This window comes from Nicotiana tabacum, chromosome 13, assembly GCF_000715075.1.
Source record: "Nicotiana tabacum cultivar K326 chromosome 13, ASM71507v2, whole genome shotgun sequence".
Lineage (NCBI taxonomy): Eukaryota > Viridiplantae > Streptophyta > Magnoliopsida > Solanales > Solanaceae > Nicotiana > Nicotiana tabacum.
Window position 1 is genome coordinate 125,056,160 of NC_134092.1, and position 16,887 is coordinate 125,073,046.

General features: G+C 40.2%; 1 protein-coding gene across 1 annotated transcript; it reads left to right on the forward strand.

Moving 5' to 3' along the window:
• Positions 1-3,065: 3,065 nt before the first annotated feature.
• On the forward strand, positions 3,066-3,963 carry LOC142168345 (uncharacterized). Its single transcript, XM_075229019.1, has 2 exons — positions 3,066-3,794; positions 3,922-3,963. The coding sequence occupies exons 1-2, from the start codon at positions 3,066-3,068 to the stop codon at positions 3,961-3,963; spliced, it is 771 nt and encodes a 256-aa protein (XP_075085120.1).
• Positions 3,964-16,887: the final 12,924 nt, after the last annotated feature.

The following is a 16,887-nucleotide window of genomic DNA, read 5'->3' on the forward strand; positions in this document are numbered from 1 at the left end:
TCCAATTAGATTTGATGATGTCACGACCCAAAATCTGCATGTCGTGACTGCGCCTATCTCGATACAAGGCAAGCCGACAATCTCAATAAACCATAATTTCTTTTAAGTTTGAAAATATAATAATTAAAGTTAATAAAAAAATCTTATTAATACCGACATAAAACACTCCCAAAAAACGGTATCACTAAGAACATGAGCATCTAAATGATAACAAAGTCTGACTCATAAAAATACTGTCTGAAAATATAGAACAGTACAAAAACTGAAAGGAAAGAGATTCAAGGTCTGCGGACGTCAAGCAGCTACCTCGATAGTCTCCAATAGATAAAGCTTCAAAAATTTAGCAACCGTCGGGTCCAGAAGTACCTGGATCTGCACACGAGGTGCATGGTGTAGTATGAGTACAACCAACTCAGCAAATAACAATACTAAACAAAGAGCTGAAGATAGTGACGAGCTTAACTGCTAAGTCCAATTACAGAAATTTCCAACATAAGAAGGTAGACATGCTTTCAAGTTCAACATTTAAAACTCAAATAGTAATTTCATATCAAATTCGACTGAAACAGAAGACAATGTCTTTCTGAAATTTCCAAAACAGTGATATATGACAGCTGAAGTGCATCAATAATGAAATCAATGCATCCTCTCAGAGCATTAGTTACTCAGTCCTCCTATTCACTCCAACCTCACAATCACTCTTTCCTTACAGTCACTCATTCCTCTTAATCACTCAGCAATCGGCACTCAGCACTCGCATTCAGTAGGTACCTGCGCTCACTGGAGGTGTGTAAAGACTCCGGAAGAGATCCTTCAGCCCAATCGCTATAACAAGCCAATCATGGCATAAATCAATAAAATATGTTGCGGCGTGCAGCCCGATCCCATAAATATCCTCACAATCAGGCCCTCGACCTCACTCAGTCATCAACCTATCCAGTCTCTCAGGCTCTCAGAAATCATGATAAGCAACCCAAATAGTAATGATATGATGCATCAATTATGAACAATAGAGACTGAGATATAATATGCAAGTAAAATGTGACTGAGTAAAGAACAATAATTTATTAGATAATTCAACGTGTACACGACCTTTGTGGGTCCCAACAGTGTCAACACATGGTTTAAACATGATTTATAATTCGATTCCTCTAATACATAGAAAAATGTACTAGTAACAACAAATTATTCAACTACACAGATCTATGGAATTGACCAAGTCACATTTCCTACAGTGCACGCCCACACGCTCGTCACCCAGCATGTGCGTCACCTCAAAACCAATCACATAACACATAATTCATGGATTCATACCCTCGGGACTAAATTTAGAATTGTTACTTACCTCACACAGTGTAATTCTTTATTCTTCTATGCATTTTTCTCGCGAACCGGCCTACAAATGCCTCGAATCTAGTCACAATAAATTTGATTCAGTCAATATAAACTATTGAATTTAATTCCATATGAAAATACTATTTTTTTCAACAAAAGCCGAAATTCAACTCAAAAATTATCCGTGGAGCCCACACCTCAGAACCCAATAAAAGTTATAAAAAATGAACGCACATTCAACCACGAGTCCAACCGTGTTAGATTTAAGCTAATGTGGTGATCAAGGTTGATATGGCTAAGGCATATGATAGGGTTTCATGGAAGTACTTATTGCATGTGCTAAGGAAGATGGGATTTTCTGAACACTTCATGGTGTGGAACTTGATGTCAAATAACTGGTATTCAGTATTGGTGAATGAGCAGTCCTCAGGGTTCTTTAAGTCGACAAGGGGTGTGAAACAAGGGGATCCCCTATCTCCAGCATTGTTCATTTTGTCAGCTGAGGTACTTTCCAGGTCTTTGAATAAGCTCTTTGAAGACAAGTCATTTGTGGGATTTGGAATGCCTAAGTGGTCTGATCCTTTAAACCACTTGGCATATGCTGACGATACGATAATCTTTGCATTTGCTCATCCTTCCTCTTTGAGTAAGATTATGGTAGTATTGGGGAACTATGAGAAGATATCAGATCAGATGATTAACAAAGATAAAAGTTCATACTACATGCATTCAAAGGTTGCTAATGGATTATTTCAGGAAGTAGGAGCTATTACAGGATTTGCAAGAGGTAAATTCCCCTTCACATATCTAAGGTGTCCTATTTTTTACACTAGAAGGAAGAAGGACTATTATGAGGATCTTATCAAGAAGGTGAAGACTAAATTGCATTCATGGAAAGGAAAGTTGCTGTAATTTGGAGGAAAGGCAACACTCATCTCTAGTGTGTTGCAAAGTATGCCAGTTCACATGTTATCAGTCCTTGTTCCACCAAACAGCATCCCGGGGCATCTACATAAGACTTTTTCTAGGTTCTTTTGGAGCACAAAGGAAGAAAGGAGAAGCAAACACTAGGCTTCATGGAAAAATCTTTGCCTTCCTAAAGAGGAAGGAGGGCTAGGTTTTAGGTCCTTAAATGATGTCTCAAGGGCACTGTTTGCTAAACTGTGGTGGAGGTTTAGGACCACAAAATCTTTGTGGTCTAATTTCATGTGGAATAAGTATTGCAAGAAGGATCTACCAACAGTGGTGCATTTTAGGGGAGGGTCTCATGTTTGGAGACAAATGCTGAATGTTAAGGAAGGAGTAGAACATGAGGTCGTATGGGAATTGAAAAGTGGAACAACTAATATTTGGCATGAAAATTGGACTGGATTGGGTGCACTTTATCACGTATTACCTAAAGATTTTCCAACCAATGAAGGTCTTCAAGCGGTGGCAGAACTGCGGCAATGGGAAATATGGGATGATCAACTGCTAGATCAAACTTTTAGTGAGGAAATTGCAGAACATATAAGGCTAAATGTGCACTATGAAGGCAGTGCGGGATATTGGGATAGGTCATACTGGATGCCAACTCCTTCAGGCAAGTTCAGTTTAGCAGTGCTTGGCAAATATTAAGGTATAGGGCTGATCCTAATCAGGAATTCAAGTTAATGTGGATTAAAGGTTTGCCATTCAAGATATACTTCTTCTTGTGGAGATTGTGGAGGCATAAAATAACCACCGATGACATGTGGAGGAGGCAAGGGCAAATGGTTATGTCTAGGTGTTGGTGTTGTCAGCAGCCCCAAGAGGAATCCATTGAGCATATATTTGTCACAAGTCCTACTGCCTCTAAGGTATGGAACTTGTTCATGGGGGTTGCTGGAATTTCTATGCAATTGATTCAATTGAAGCAGATTATAAGGCATTGGTGGTATGCTCAGTGTTGTCCAAAATTAAAGCCACTATTTCAAGAAGTACCATCTATCATCACTTGGGAGCTTTGGAAGAGAAGAAATGTAGGTAAACATGGTGGTTCTGTGTCCATAAATAGGGTGATTCATGAGATAAATAGGACATTGCATCAACTGGCAAGGGTGAGGTATGCTTGGGTACCTAATATTCCATTGTTATGGCCAGACATGATTAAATACTTTGAAGGATATAAACCTATATTGATCACTACAAGAGTAACATGGCAGCTTCCTTTTCATGGTTGGTACAAATGTAATACTGATGGAGCTTCAAAGGGCAATCCTGGACCTAGCTCCCTAGGCTTTTGTGTGAGGGATGATGAAGGTGATGTGGTGTATGCTAGGGCAGTAGACCTGGGAGTGACAACTAATGTGGTGGCTGAAGCTAAGGCTATTCTTCAAGGGTTGGAATATTGTGTGGAGCATGATCTTCACCCTCTCATACTGGAGACTGATTCATTGGTGATGAAGAAGGCGATAGAAGGGGAATGGGATCCTCCTTGGGTAATTGCATAGGATGTGAATAAAATTATAGAGATGAAGGACAACTTCAATGTGATCTTTCAACATGTGTTCAGAGAAGGCAACTCAGTGGCAGATTTTATAGCTAACATTGTGTTCTCTTTTGCAGGTACATTTGAGTTTCATTCATTCTCTGAACGGCCTAGTGTAGGGAGGAGGTTGATCAATCTAGAAAAATCTCAATCACCTAACCTTAGGGATAGGATAGCAAAGAGAAGAACCCCAGACTGATGGCTTCACAGGATTGGACTCTGCACAAACTGATATGTCCAAATGTTAAGGAAAATGCTGAACCCATCATATGGTATTTTTGGAGATTGTTGAATCATTTCTCAGTGGTATTAGCATGCTTTCATGCTCAATATGAGGATGGTTTAGAAATTTTTAAAATGATGTCTACATTAAAGGTTCTAGTAGGGAAGGATCTGAGCTTACAAGATCACAAAAAGGCACAATTTCAAAGGATGGCCTTTGCCTTGCAAAGCCTGCTTAATTCCTGGCTTTTGCCTTGCAAAGATAGCCTAAAGCCAGCTCATGCCTGGCTTTTTCCTTGTAAAGCCTGCCTAAAGTCAGCTCAAGCCTGGCTTTTGCCCTGCAAAGCCTGCCTAAAGCCAGCTCAAACCTGGCTTTTGCCTTGCAAAGCCTGCCTAAATCCAGCTCATGCCTGGCCTTTGCCTTGCAAAGCCTGCCTAAAGCCAGCTCAAGCCTGGCTTTTGCCTTGCAAAGCCTGCCTAAAGCCAGGCTCCTCTTTTACACATTAATTTTGATGAGTGTGCACATGATTAATACTTGAAAAGAATCAGTCCACTGCATATCGAGATCATATAGTAGCTACACTTGGAAGACTATGTTGACTTCAACTCTGTGGTGGAGATGTTTGGAATTCATTTTAGCTTATGGACAATATACCCTGGCTTGGTGAGAGCTTGATAGGTGCTGCTTGGTATTTGCCAGTGACAATTGGATTCACTTACACTAATAGGAGAAGGAAGCATTCAACTTATCATGTTGTAATAGCTAGTTCATTAGATTTTAGCTTTTTTAATAGCTAGTAGCTTCATGCAACTTCTATTTTGATTTGGACATCTTGTAAGCTTTTGACCTATTTTGGAATTTTATTTATATATTAGCCACTAGGCAAATGCTGTCGAGTGGTATAGTTGCTTAAACAAAAAAAAATCTTAAATTTTTATTTTGAAATCCCTAGGCCCAAATCCTTTGATTTCACCTCAAAAACATGTAATCTAGTCGGAATAATAGATGATAATTCATCTTTATTGACTAACAATGATCACAAGTGAATTACCTCAAGATTTCTCGTGATATCTCGCTCAAAAATTGCCTCAACCCATATTGGAACTATCCAAAATGACAAAAATGTCGGAACCTATCTATTTTGTACTCTGCCCAGTTCTTCCGCTTCTGCGGCTCACTAAGCTGCTTCTGCGGAAAAGCTGCTTCTGTAGCAAAGATGCTTCTACGGCAAAGCTGCCGCTTCTACGGCTAATCGCGCTTCTGTGAGCTGGGCAAGCGCAGAAGCGGGGAGGGGCTGGCAAGGCAGTGTGCGCATGTGCGGACTTTGTGCCGCATCTGCGATGAAGCCTGCCCCGCGTTCCGCTTCTGCGGCTTCGCAGATGCGGAAAAAATTCCGCACATGCGCACACTGCCTTGCCATCCCCTCCCCGCTTCTGCACTTGCCCAGCTCGCTTCAGCTAGCTTGCACATCCGAAACTCACCCGAGGCCCCCGGGACCTCAACCAAATACACCAAAAAGTCCTAAAACATCATACGAACTTAGTCGAAGCCTCAAATAACATTAAATAATGCTAAAAATATGAATCATACCCCAATTCAAGCCTAATAAAACTAAGAAATTCTAACTTCTACATTCGATGCTGAAACCTATCAAATCAAGTCTGATTGACCTCAAATTTTGCGCATAAGTCACAAATGACATAACATACCTATTCCAATTTCCAGAATCATATTCCGATAATAATATAAAAAAGTCAACTCCCCGGTCAAATTTCCAAACTTAAATTTCTATTTTTAGCCATTTCAAGCCTAATTTAACTACAGACTTCCAAATTATTTTTCGGACACACTTCTAAGTCCAAAATCACCATACAGAGGAGCTATTGGAATCATCAAAACTCTATTCCTGGGTCATTTATATATAAGTCAACATCTGGTCAACAGTTTCAACTTAAGTTTTAAACCTTGTAACTAAGTGTTCCAATTTATTCCAAAACCTCACCGGACCCGAACCAATTAACCCGAAAAGTCACATAACAACTGCAAAGAATAAATTGAGAAGTAAATGGGTAAATGGGGTTGTAATACTCAAAACGACCGGCCGGGTCGTTACATTCTCCCCCTCTTAAACAAACTTTCATCCTCGAACAGGTTTAGAATCATACCTGAAGCATCAAATAGGTGTGGATATTTATTTTGCATCTCCCGCTCAATATCCCAGGTAGCTTCTCCAACTGGCTAGCCTCTCCACTTTCACTGAAGTTATGTTCTTTGATCTCAACTTTCGAACCTCCAACTACACTATGATGACCCGAAAGGCCATCTTTAGATTTAATATTCAATTATATGTTCTGAGACCTTGAATAGAACCTTTCAGCATGCCTCGACTTATGTGTGTAGTCCATAAATTTTTCCGGAAAGCTTTTATGTGAAAAATTAATAAAAATGTGAAATAGATCTTCAAAACTTATTAGAGTTGACTTCAGTCAACATTTGAGAAAACGGACACAGATCAGTATTTTGATAGTTTTGGTAGGTCCGTATCGTGATTTGAAACTTGGGCGTGTGCCCGGAATTTAATTTGGAGGTCCCTAGCTCGAGTTATAGCCAATTATTGAAAATTAGAAGTTTGAAAGCTTACAGATTTCAAAGTTTGACCACAAATTGACTTTTATCGATATCGGACTCGGAATGAGATTCCGAGAGTTGGAATAGCTCCGTTATGTCATTTATGACTTGTCCGCCAAATGTGAAATCATTCCGGATTAATTTAATACTTTTCGGCACAGGTTTTCTAAAGTGAAAAGTTTGACACTCATAAGTCCGAATCGAGGTGTGAATTGAAATTTTGAGGTTATTTGACGTGATTTGAGACCCCGAGTAAGTATGTATTATGTTACGAAACTTGTTGAAATATTTGAACGAGGTTCCGAGTGGCTCGGGTGAGTTTTAGACGTGTTTCAGGCCATTTTGGTAAAAACTTGCAGGTCTGGTTATGGTGTTTGGCACCTGCGCAATTTTGGCCTCAGGTGCATGATCGCTTCTGTGAATTTCAGGCCAGGGGAGAAGCTTCGCTTCTGCAAATCTTGGGACGCAGGTGCGCCCCCGCTTCTACGGTGCCATGATCGCAGATGCGATCATCCTCGCTTTTGTGGCTTCCTTCGCGCTTTTGCGCTGTCGCTTCTGCGACGTGAAAGTCCGCAGATGCGGTCCTCTGCTTGGCTGCCCTGTTCCACAATTTCGAGCCTTGTCTCGCAAATGCAAGTATGCATATGCAGAAATTTGTCCGCAGATGCGAAAATGCTAGACAGAATGCTTAAAAATCGGGTGTTAGCCATATTTACTCATTTTTGAGTTTTGAGTTTCGGATTTGGGCGATTCCAAATGGGTTTTTCACGACTTCAGCTTGGGTAAGTGTTCTATACCCGAAAGTGATTCTATTTCATAAATCTATGTTTATATTAATCGTTTATTTCGGATTAGATGGAAGAAATTGGAACTTTTGTAAAATTTTCCAGAAACAAAAATTTAGGATTTGAAAGTCCATTTGATATCGGAATTTGATAATATTTTTATGGTTGGACTCGTCTCGGAACGGGTGTTCGTATTTCGTGAGTTTTTTCGAGATTCAAGACGTGAGCCCCGCTGTTGATATTTTTAGATGAATTTCGGATTTTAATTCGGAAAATTAGTAATTTCTTATGGAGTTAATTCCTACGATTCGTGTTGAGTATACTAGATTATTTGTGACTAGATTTGAAGCTTTCAGACACCAATTTGTGAGGCAAAGATTTATTGGAATCTTGAATTTGGTTGCGAAGCGAGGTAAGTGTCATGGTTAACCTTGACTTGAGGGAATAGAACCCTTGAATTATTTGTTAAGTGAATTTCATGTGTAATGACGTATAGGCGAGGTGACGAGTGCCTATACTTCGTCAAATTGATTGTTTGCATATTTATTTAAAAATCATAAATTATTTTAAATTATGAATTAATTATTTTATTAATTATTTCTCTCATATTCTTTGCCCAATATTATGTCTTGAATTCATGCTATAATTGCCACATTCTTATTTGACTTATGTGTCTTAATTGCTACTTGTCATTACTTATTTCCTAAATAAATCATAATAATTGTATGCTTTGTTGCCTAATAATCTTTTAATAACTGTGGTACTTATTGGAGGATTGTTTTACATTTAAGAGTTGCTTAATTATATTGTTGGAGCGGGTTGCACGCCGCAACAGATTTGTTTTAAGTTTATATTGTTGGAGCAGGTTGCACGCCTCAACGAATTTTTTGAAAGTTTATATTGTTGGAGCGGGCTGCACGCCGCAATAAAATTTAATTGAAAGATTATATTGTTGGATCGGGTTGCACGCCGCAACATAGTTATTCTAAGTTTATATTGTTGGAGCGGGTTGCACGCCGCAACGGAAATAATTGAAGGTTTATAACTGCTGAATTGACTTCAATTATTGATATGATTTACTAGTCTTACTTATTTTCCTGTTATTATTATTATAATTGCGTACATGTTAATGTAAGCAACCTGCCTTAGCTTCGTCACTACTTCGTCGAGGTTAGATTCGGCACTTACCGAGTACATGAGGTCGGTTGTACTCATACTACACTCTGTATTTCTTGTCCAGATACCGGAGTTGGTCCCAGCGACGTACTATAGATTTGCTTGGATTCAGCTATCAGAGGAGACTTGAGGTATAGATGCACAGCATTCGCAACTCTGAAGTCCCCTTATACTTTATCTTGGTTGTGTACTTTCTTTCAGACAACTTTATTTTATTCAAATCCTTGTTTGTATTATCCTAGAAGCCCGTGCACTTGTGAATTCGGTCATGGGATGATATTTAGACATCGTATTATTTTTGGTTTGCATATTTAAATTTAGATATTATTTTGGTTGTTAGTTTCTTTATTACTTAAGTAAAATGAATTGTTCAAAATGATTTAAATTATTCTAACGTTGGCTTGCCTAGAAAGTGAAATGTTAGGCGTCATCACGTCCCGAAGGTGGAAATTTTGGGTCGTGACAAGTTGGTATCGGACCACTAGGTTACTTAGGTCTCACGAGTCACGAGCAAGCTTAGTAGAGTCTGAAGGATCAGTACGGAGACATCTTGTACTTATCTCTCATAGGCTATGGAGATTAGGAACAATAGCACTTATTTCTTATTCTGTCGTGCGATGTTTATTCTATCATCGATGATTGAACCTTTCTATTCTTGTTCTCTCGCAGATGGAGAGAACACGTAATACATCTACCGACAGACATGGACCAGAGCCCCAAATGGTAACTATGACTAGGGGTAGAGGCCGAGGCCGAGGTCATGCTAGAGGCAAAGCCCAGCCTCGATCTTGAGCAGCAACACCTGTTGTGGAGCCTCAGGTGGATTTCGAAGCGTAGGTTCTAGCTCAGATAGTACCTATTGGACCAGTTCAGGTCCCGGAAGGATTCATAGCTACTCCAGTACTGTAGGACGCTCTAGTCCATTTGGTGAGCCTAATGGAGGGGGTGGCCCAAAATGGTACATTTCCAGTGGCACCAACCATCTCACAAGTTGGGGGAGGAGCACAAACTCCCACTACTCCCGCTCCGGAGCAGATAGCTCCCCAGTATCAGGCTCCAGCAATTTCGCCATTTGGAGTAGTTCAGCGTGTTGTTGCGGCACAGGCCAGTGATAGGCCCGCCATGTCTTCTGAATCCCTATTGAGATTGGATAAGTTTACTAAGCTCTTTCTAGTTCACTTCAGTGGTACACCTACTGAGGACCCACATGATTATCTTGACTGCTTCTATGAGGTGCTGCAGAACACGGGAATAGTTGAAAGCAACATAGTCAATTTTGCTATATTTCAGATGACTGGTTCCGCCAAGAGGTGGTGGAGAGATTATGTATTTACTAGACCAGCTGATTCACCTGCACTTACCTGGGAGCAGTTCTCACAATTATTTCTGGAGAAGTTTGTTCCTATTACAGTGAGAGAGGAATACCACAGGCATTTTGAGTGTCTCCAGCAGGGTAGTATGACTGTTAGCCAGTATGAGACCCGATTTGTGGACTTAACACGTCATTCCATCATCTTACTTCCTACTAAAAAGGAGAGAGTGAGGAGATTCATTGATGGACTCACTTATACTATCAGGCTTCAGATGGCCAAGGAGACAGGGAGTGATATTTCCTTCTAGACAACTGTGAATATTGCTAGGCGGATCGAGTTAGTTTGTGCTTTGGAGAGAGGGCCAATTTCAGATAAGAGGCCCCGTCATTCCAGTAATTTCTGAGGCGCCTCATCTGGAGGCAGGGGTACGTATGGTAGGGTTCATCCTCTCATGCCATTTTATCCAGCACTTCAGGCATCTCACGGTGCTTCAGGGAGTCATGGTCCTATTATGCCTTACTCTGGGCAACCGAACATTTAGTGCACATTCAGCTCCTATCAGTGCACCACCGCTCCAGAGTCACTATAGCGGTTATCTGGCCCGTTCGGGTTAGCTTCAACAGCCACAACAGCAGGATGGGTGTTATGAGTGCAGGAACATTAGTCACATCAGGAGGCATTTCCCTAGGTTGTCGAGCAATAGATCTTAGTAGGATTCTTGTGTCATCATACCGGCACAGGTTGCTTCACCGCCCGGTCGGCCAGCTAGGGGCAGGGTTTAGATAGTTAAAGGTTGATGCCAGTCAGTTAGGGGCTGTCTCAGAGATACAGCTCCGAGTGGTAGGGCCCATCCCCGATTTTATGCTTTTCCAGCTAGGCCTGATGCCGAGTCATCCGATGTCATGATCACATGTATTGTTCCATTTTCCATAGAGATGCTTCAGTTCTATTTGATCCAGTATCTACTTATTCATATGTGTCTTCCAACTTTGCTTCTTATTTGGTTGTGCCTCGTGATTCTCTGAGCGCTTCGGTATGTGTCTCCACACCGGTGGGAGATTTTATTATCGTAAATCATGTATATCGTTTGTGTGTGGTTACTATCGGGAGTCTTGAGACTAGTGTGGATCTTCTACTTCTTGATATGGTATATTTTGATATCATCTTTGGTATGGATTAGATGTCCCCTTATCATGCTATATTGGATTATCACACCAAAACAGTGACCCTAGCCATGCCGGGGTTGCCTCAATTAGAGTGGAAAGGGATTCCTGGCCATTCTACTAGTAGGGTTATGTCTTATGTGAAGGCTCGATGTATAGTCGAGAAGGGCTGTCAAGCTTATTTGGCTCATATTCGCGATTCTAATGCGGATGCTTCTTCTATGGATTCATTCCCAGTTGTCCGTGACTTTCCAAATGTCTTTCCTGCAGATTTATCGGGGATGCCACCCGACAAAGATATTGATTTCTGTATTGATTTGGCTACGGAAACCTATCCTTTTTCAATTCCATCATACAATATGGCCCTATAAAAACTAACGGAATTGAAGGAGCAGTTACAAGACTTGCTTGACCAGGGATTCATTAGACCTAGTGTCTCGCCCTAGGGTGCACCAGTGTTATTTGTAAAGAAGAAAGATGGTTCAATGCAGATGTGTATAGATTATCGGCAATTGAACAAGGCTACTATCAAGAACACGTATCCATTGCCAAGAATTAATGACTTATTCGATCAACTTCAGGGTTCCATGGTGTTTTCAAAGATCGATTTGAGGTTTGGTTACCATCAGTTGATGATTAGGGCATCCGATGTTCCTAAGACAGCTTTTCAGACTCGGTATGGGCATTACAAATTTCTAATGATGTCATTTGGGCTAAGAAATGCCCCAACAAAATTTATGGATTTGATGAACCGGGTATTCAAGTCGTATTTGGATTCTTTTGTGGTTGTATTCATTGATGATATCTTGATTTACTCCAACAGTCGAGAGGAGCATGAGCAACATCTTCGGATTGTGCTTCAGGCTTTGAAGAATAATCAGTTATATGCTAAATTTTCAAAATGTGAATTTTGGTTAGACGTAGTTGCCTTTTTGGGGAATATTGTATCGGCATAAGGATTAAATGTGGATCCTAAGAAGATTGAGACAGTTCAAAATTGGCCTAGACCTACTTCAGCTACAGAGATCCAGAGTTTCCTGGGTTTGGCAGGTTATTATCGCTGGTTTGTGGAGGGGTTTTCATCTATAGCATCTCCATTGACAAAATTGACCCAGATGGGTGCCCCATTCAGATGGTCAAACGAGTGTGAGTTGAGCTTTCAGAAGCTCAAGACTTCTTTGACTATGATTCTAGTGTTGGTATTGCCAACAAATTTAGGATCTTATTAGGAATATTGTGATGCATCTCGCATTGGGCTTGGTACAGTATTAATGCAAGATGGCAAGGTGATTGCATATGCGTCGCGGCAATTGAAGGTTCATGAAAACAATTATCCTATTCATGACTTAGAATTTGAAGCCATTGTTCATGCGCCGAAGATTTGTAGGCACTACCTTTACGGTGTATCATGTGAGGTATTCACTAATCATCGTAGCCTACAGTATTTGTTCAAACAAAAAGATCTCAATTTGAGGCAGATAAGATGGTTGGAGTTGTTGAAACACTATGATATTACCATTTTGAATAACCCCGGAAAGGCCAATGTGGTGGTTGATGCTTTGAGTAGAAAGGTTGTGAGTATGGATAACCTTGCGTATATTCCGATTGGTGATAGGTCATTAGCTACAAATGTTTAGACTTTGACCAATCAGTATATAAGGTTAGACATTTTAGAGTCCAGTCGGATTCTAGTTTGCAAAGTCGCTCGGTCTTCCTTGTATGCGTGCATCAGAGAGCGACAGTATGATGATCCCCATTTGCTTGTCCTTAAGGACACGGTGTGGCACGGTGGTGCCAAGCAGGTTGCTGTGGGAGATGAAATTTTGCTAATGCAGGTTCGTATCAGTGTGCCTAATGTGGATAGGCTTCGTGAATTAATTCTTGAAGAGGCCCACAGTTCCCGATATTCTATTCTTCTGGGTGTCGCCAAAGTGTATCAAGATTTGCGGCAACATTATTGGTGGAGGATAATGAAGAAGGATATAGTTGCATATGTAGCTCAGTGTTTAAACTGTCAGCATGTCAAGTACAAGCATCAGAGACCTGGTGGTCTGCTTCAGAAGTTAGAAATTCCTGATTAGAAGTGGGAGAGTATCATTATGGATTTTGTTGTTGGGCTCCCACGAACTCAGAGAAAGTTCGATGCAGTATGGGTCATTGTGGACAGGTTGACCAAGTTAGTACATTTCATTCCAGTGACAGTTACCTATTCTTCAGAGCGGTAAGCTGAGATTTACATCTTCGAGATTATCCGCCTTCACGGTGTACCCGTGTCTCTCATTTCTGATTAAGGCACGCAGTTCACCTCGCACTTCTGGAGGGCTGCATAATGTGAGTTTGGCACGCGGGATGAGTTTAGTACAACATTTCATCCACAGACAAATAGACAGTCAGAGCACACTATTCAGATATTGGAAGATATGTTTCGTGCTTGTGTTATAGACTTTGGAGGTTCTTGGGATTAGTTCTTACCACTTGAGAAGTTTGCCTATAATAACAGCTACTAGTCGAGCAATCAGATGGCTCCGCATGAAGCATTATACGGGAGGCGATGTCGTTCGCCAGTTGGATGATTTGAACTGGGAGAGGCTCGATTGTTGGGTACTGATTTGGTACAGGATGCCTTGGATAAAGTCAAGGTTATTCAGGATCGACTTCGCACAACTCAATCTAGGCAAAAGAGTTATGTCGACTGTAGAGTTCATGACGTTGCATTCATGGCAGGAGAAAGAGTATTGCTCCGGATTTCACCTATGAAAGGTGTAATGAGATTCGGAAAGAAGGACAAGTTGAGCCCTAGGTATATCAGACCCTTTGAAATTCTTGAAAGGGTGGGTGAAGTAGCCTACAGGCTTGCATTATCACCTAGTTTATCAGCAGTTCATCCGGTGTTCCATGAATCCATGCTCCGAAAATACCATGGTGATCTGTCCCATGTATTAGATTTCAGCTCAGTTTAATTGGATAAATATTTGACTTATGCAGAGGAGTCGGTAGTTATTCTAGCCCAACAAGTCCGACAGTTGAGGTATAAGAGTTATCCTTCAATTCGGGAGAAATCGAGTGGTCAATAGATTGAGGCAGCTACCTGGGAGTCCAATTCGGACATGCGGAGTAGATATCTACATATTTTCACCAGCTCAAGTAATTTTCTAATTCCATTCGAGGACATTCCGTTCGAGGACGAATGCTTGTTTTAGATGTGGAGAATGTGATGACCTGAAAGGTCATCTTTAAATTTAATGTTTATTTATGTGTTATGAGACCTTGAATAGCACCTTTCAGCATTCTTCGACTTGCGTGCGCAGTCCGTAAATTATTTTGGAAAGTTGTTATGTGAAAAATTGATAAAAATATGAAATAGATCTTCAAAACTCATTAGAGTTGACTTCGGTTAATATTTTGAGCAAATAGACCTGGATCAGTATTTTGATAGTTCCGGCAGATCCGTATCGGTATTTGGGACTTGGGCGTATGCCCAGAATTTAATTTGGAGGTCCCTAGCTCGAGTTATAGCCAATTATTGAAAATTAGAAGTTTGAAAGCATAAAGATTTTAACGTTTGACCACAAATTGACTTTTATCGATATCAGACTCGGAATGAGATTCTGAGAGTTGGAATTGCTCCGTTATGTCATTTATAACTTGTGCGCCAGTTTTGAAATCATTCCGGATTCATTTAATACGTTTCGACACGAGTTTTGTAAAGTGAAAAGTTTAAAACTCATAAGTCTGAATCGAGGTGTGAATTGAAATTTCGACGTTATTTGACGTGATTTGAGATCCCGAGTAAGTCTGTATTATGTTACGGGACTTTTTGGAATATTTGAACGAGGTGTCGAGTGGCTCGGGTGAGTTTCGGACGTGTTTCAAACTTGCAGGTCTGGTTCTGGTGTGTCGTACCTGCGCAATTTTGGCTGTAAGTGCGTGATCGCTTCTGCGGAGGAAGTGTCGCTTCTGCAACTTTGAGTATATTGGATTGTTTGTGACTAGATTTGAGTTCGGAAAATTAGTAATTGCATATGGAATTAATTCCTACGATTCGTGTTGAGTATATTGGATTGTTTGTGAATAGATTTGAAGCTTTCAGACACCAATTCGCGAGGAAAAGATTTATTGGAATCTTGAATTTGGTTGCGAAGCGAGGTAAGTATTGTGGTTAACCTTGACTTGAGGAAATAGAACCCTTGAATTATTTGTTAAGTGAATTTCATGTGTAATGACGTATAGGCGAGATGACGAGTGCCTATACGTCATCAAATTGATTGTTTGCATATTTATCTGAAAATAATAAATTATTTTAAATCATGAATTAATTATTGTATTAATTATTTCTCTCATATTCTTTGCCCAATATTATGTCTTGAATTCATGCTATAATTGACACATGCTTATTTGACTTATGTGTCTTAATTGCTACTTGTCATTACTTGTTTCCTAAATAAATTATAATAATTATATGCTTTGTTGCCTAATAATTTCTTAATAAATTTGGTATTTATTGGAGGATTTTTTACATTTAAGAGTTGTTTAATTATATTGTTGGAGCGGGTTGCACTCCGCAATTGATTTGTTTTAAGTTTATATTGGTGGAGCGGGTTGCACTCCGCAACGAATTTATTAAAAGTTTATATTATTGGAGCGGGTTATACGCCGCAACGGAATTTAATTAAAATATTATATTGTTGGATCGAGTTGCACGACGCAACGGAGTTATTCTAAGTTTATATTGTTGGAGCGGGTTGTACGCCATAACGGAATTTAATTGAAGGTTTATGACTGCTGAATTGACTTCAATTATTGATATGATTTACCAGTCTTACTTCTTATCCTGTTATTATTATTATAATTGCGTACAGGTTAATGTACACGACCTGCCTTAGCCTTGTCACTACTTCGTCGAGGTTAGGCTCTGCACTTACAGAGTACATGGGGTTGGTTATACTCATACTATGCTCTGCACTTCTTGTAGAGATACCGGAGTTGGTCCCAGCGGCATACTGTAGATTTGCCCGGATTCAGCTATCAGAGGAGACTTGAGGTATAGATGCACAACGTTCGCAGCTCTGAAGTCCCCTTCTACTTTATCTTGGCTGTATGCTTTCTTTCAGACAACTTTATTTTATTTAGACTCTTATTTGTATTATTCTAGAAGCTCGTGCACTTGTGACTCCAGTTCTGGGATGGTATTTAGACATCGTATTATTTTTGGTTTGCACATTTAAATTCAAATATTATTCCGGTTGTTGGTTTCTTTACTACTTAATTAAAATGAATTGTTAAAAATAGTTTAAATTATTCTAACGTTGGCTTGCCTAGCAAGTGAAATGTGGGCGCCATCACGTCCCGAATGTGGGAATTTCAGATTGTGACATGCATTATGCTGAAATAAAAAACATGAGACGGATCTCCGACATACTTTTGGAGCATAGAAACATGAAACACTGGATGAACACCCGATAGACTAGGTGACAAAGCAAGTTCATAAGCCACATCTCCAATCTTCTTAAGTATTTCAAAAGGTCGAATATACCTAGGACTCAACTTGCCCTTCTTCCCGAATCTCAACACACCTTTCATGGGTGAAACCTTGAGCAGAACCTTCTCCCCAACCATATAAGCAACATCACGGACCTTCCAGTCGGCATAACTCTTATGTCTAGACTGCGTCATGCAAAGTCGGTCCTGAATCAATTTAACCTTTTCCAAAGCATCCTGTACCAAAATACCGAATAGCCTAGCCTCACCCGGCTCA

Coding starts and splice junctions, on each gene's coding strand:
- LOC142168345 (XM_075229019.1), top strand. CDS start 3,066: ATGTGGAGGAGGCAAGGGCAAATGGTTATGTCTAGGTGTTGGTGTTGT. Junction 3,795..3,921: donor GGGAATGGGATCCTCCTTGG/GTAATTGCATAG, acceptor TCTCTTTTGCAG/GTACATTTGAGTTTCATTCA.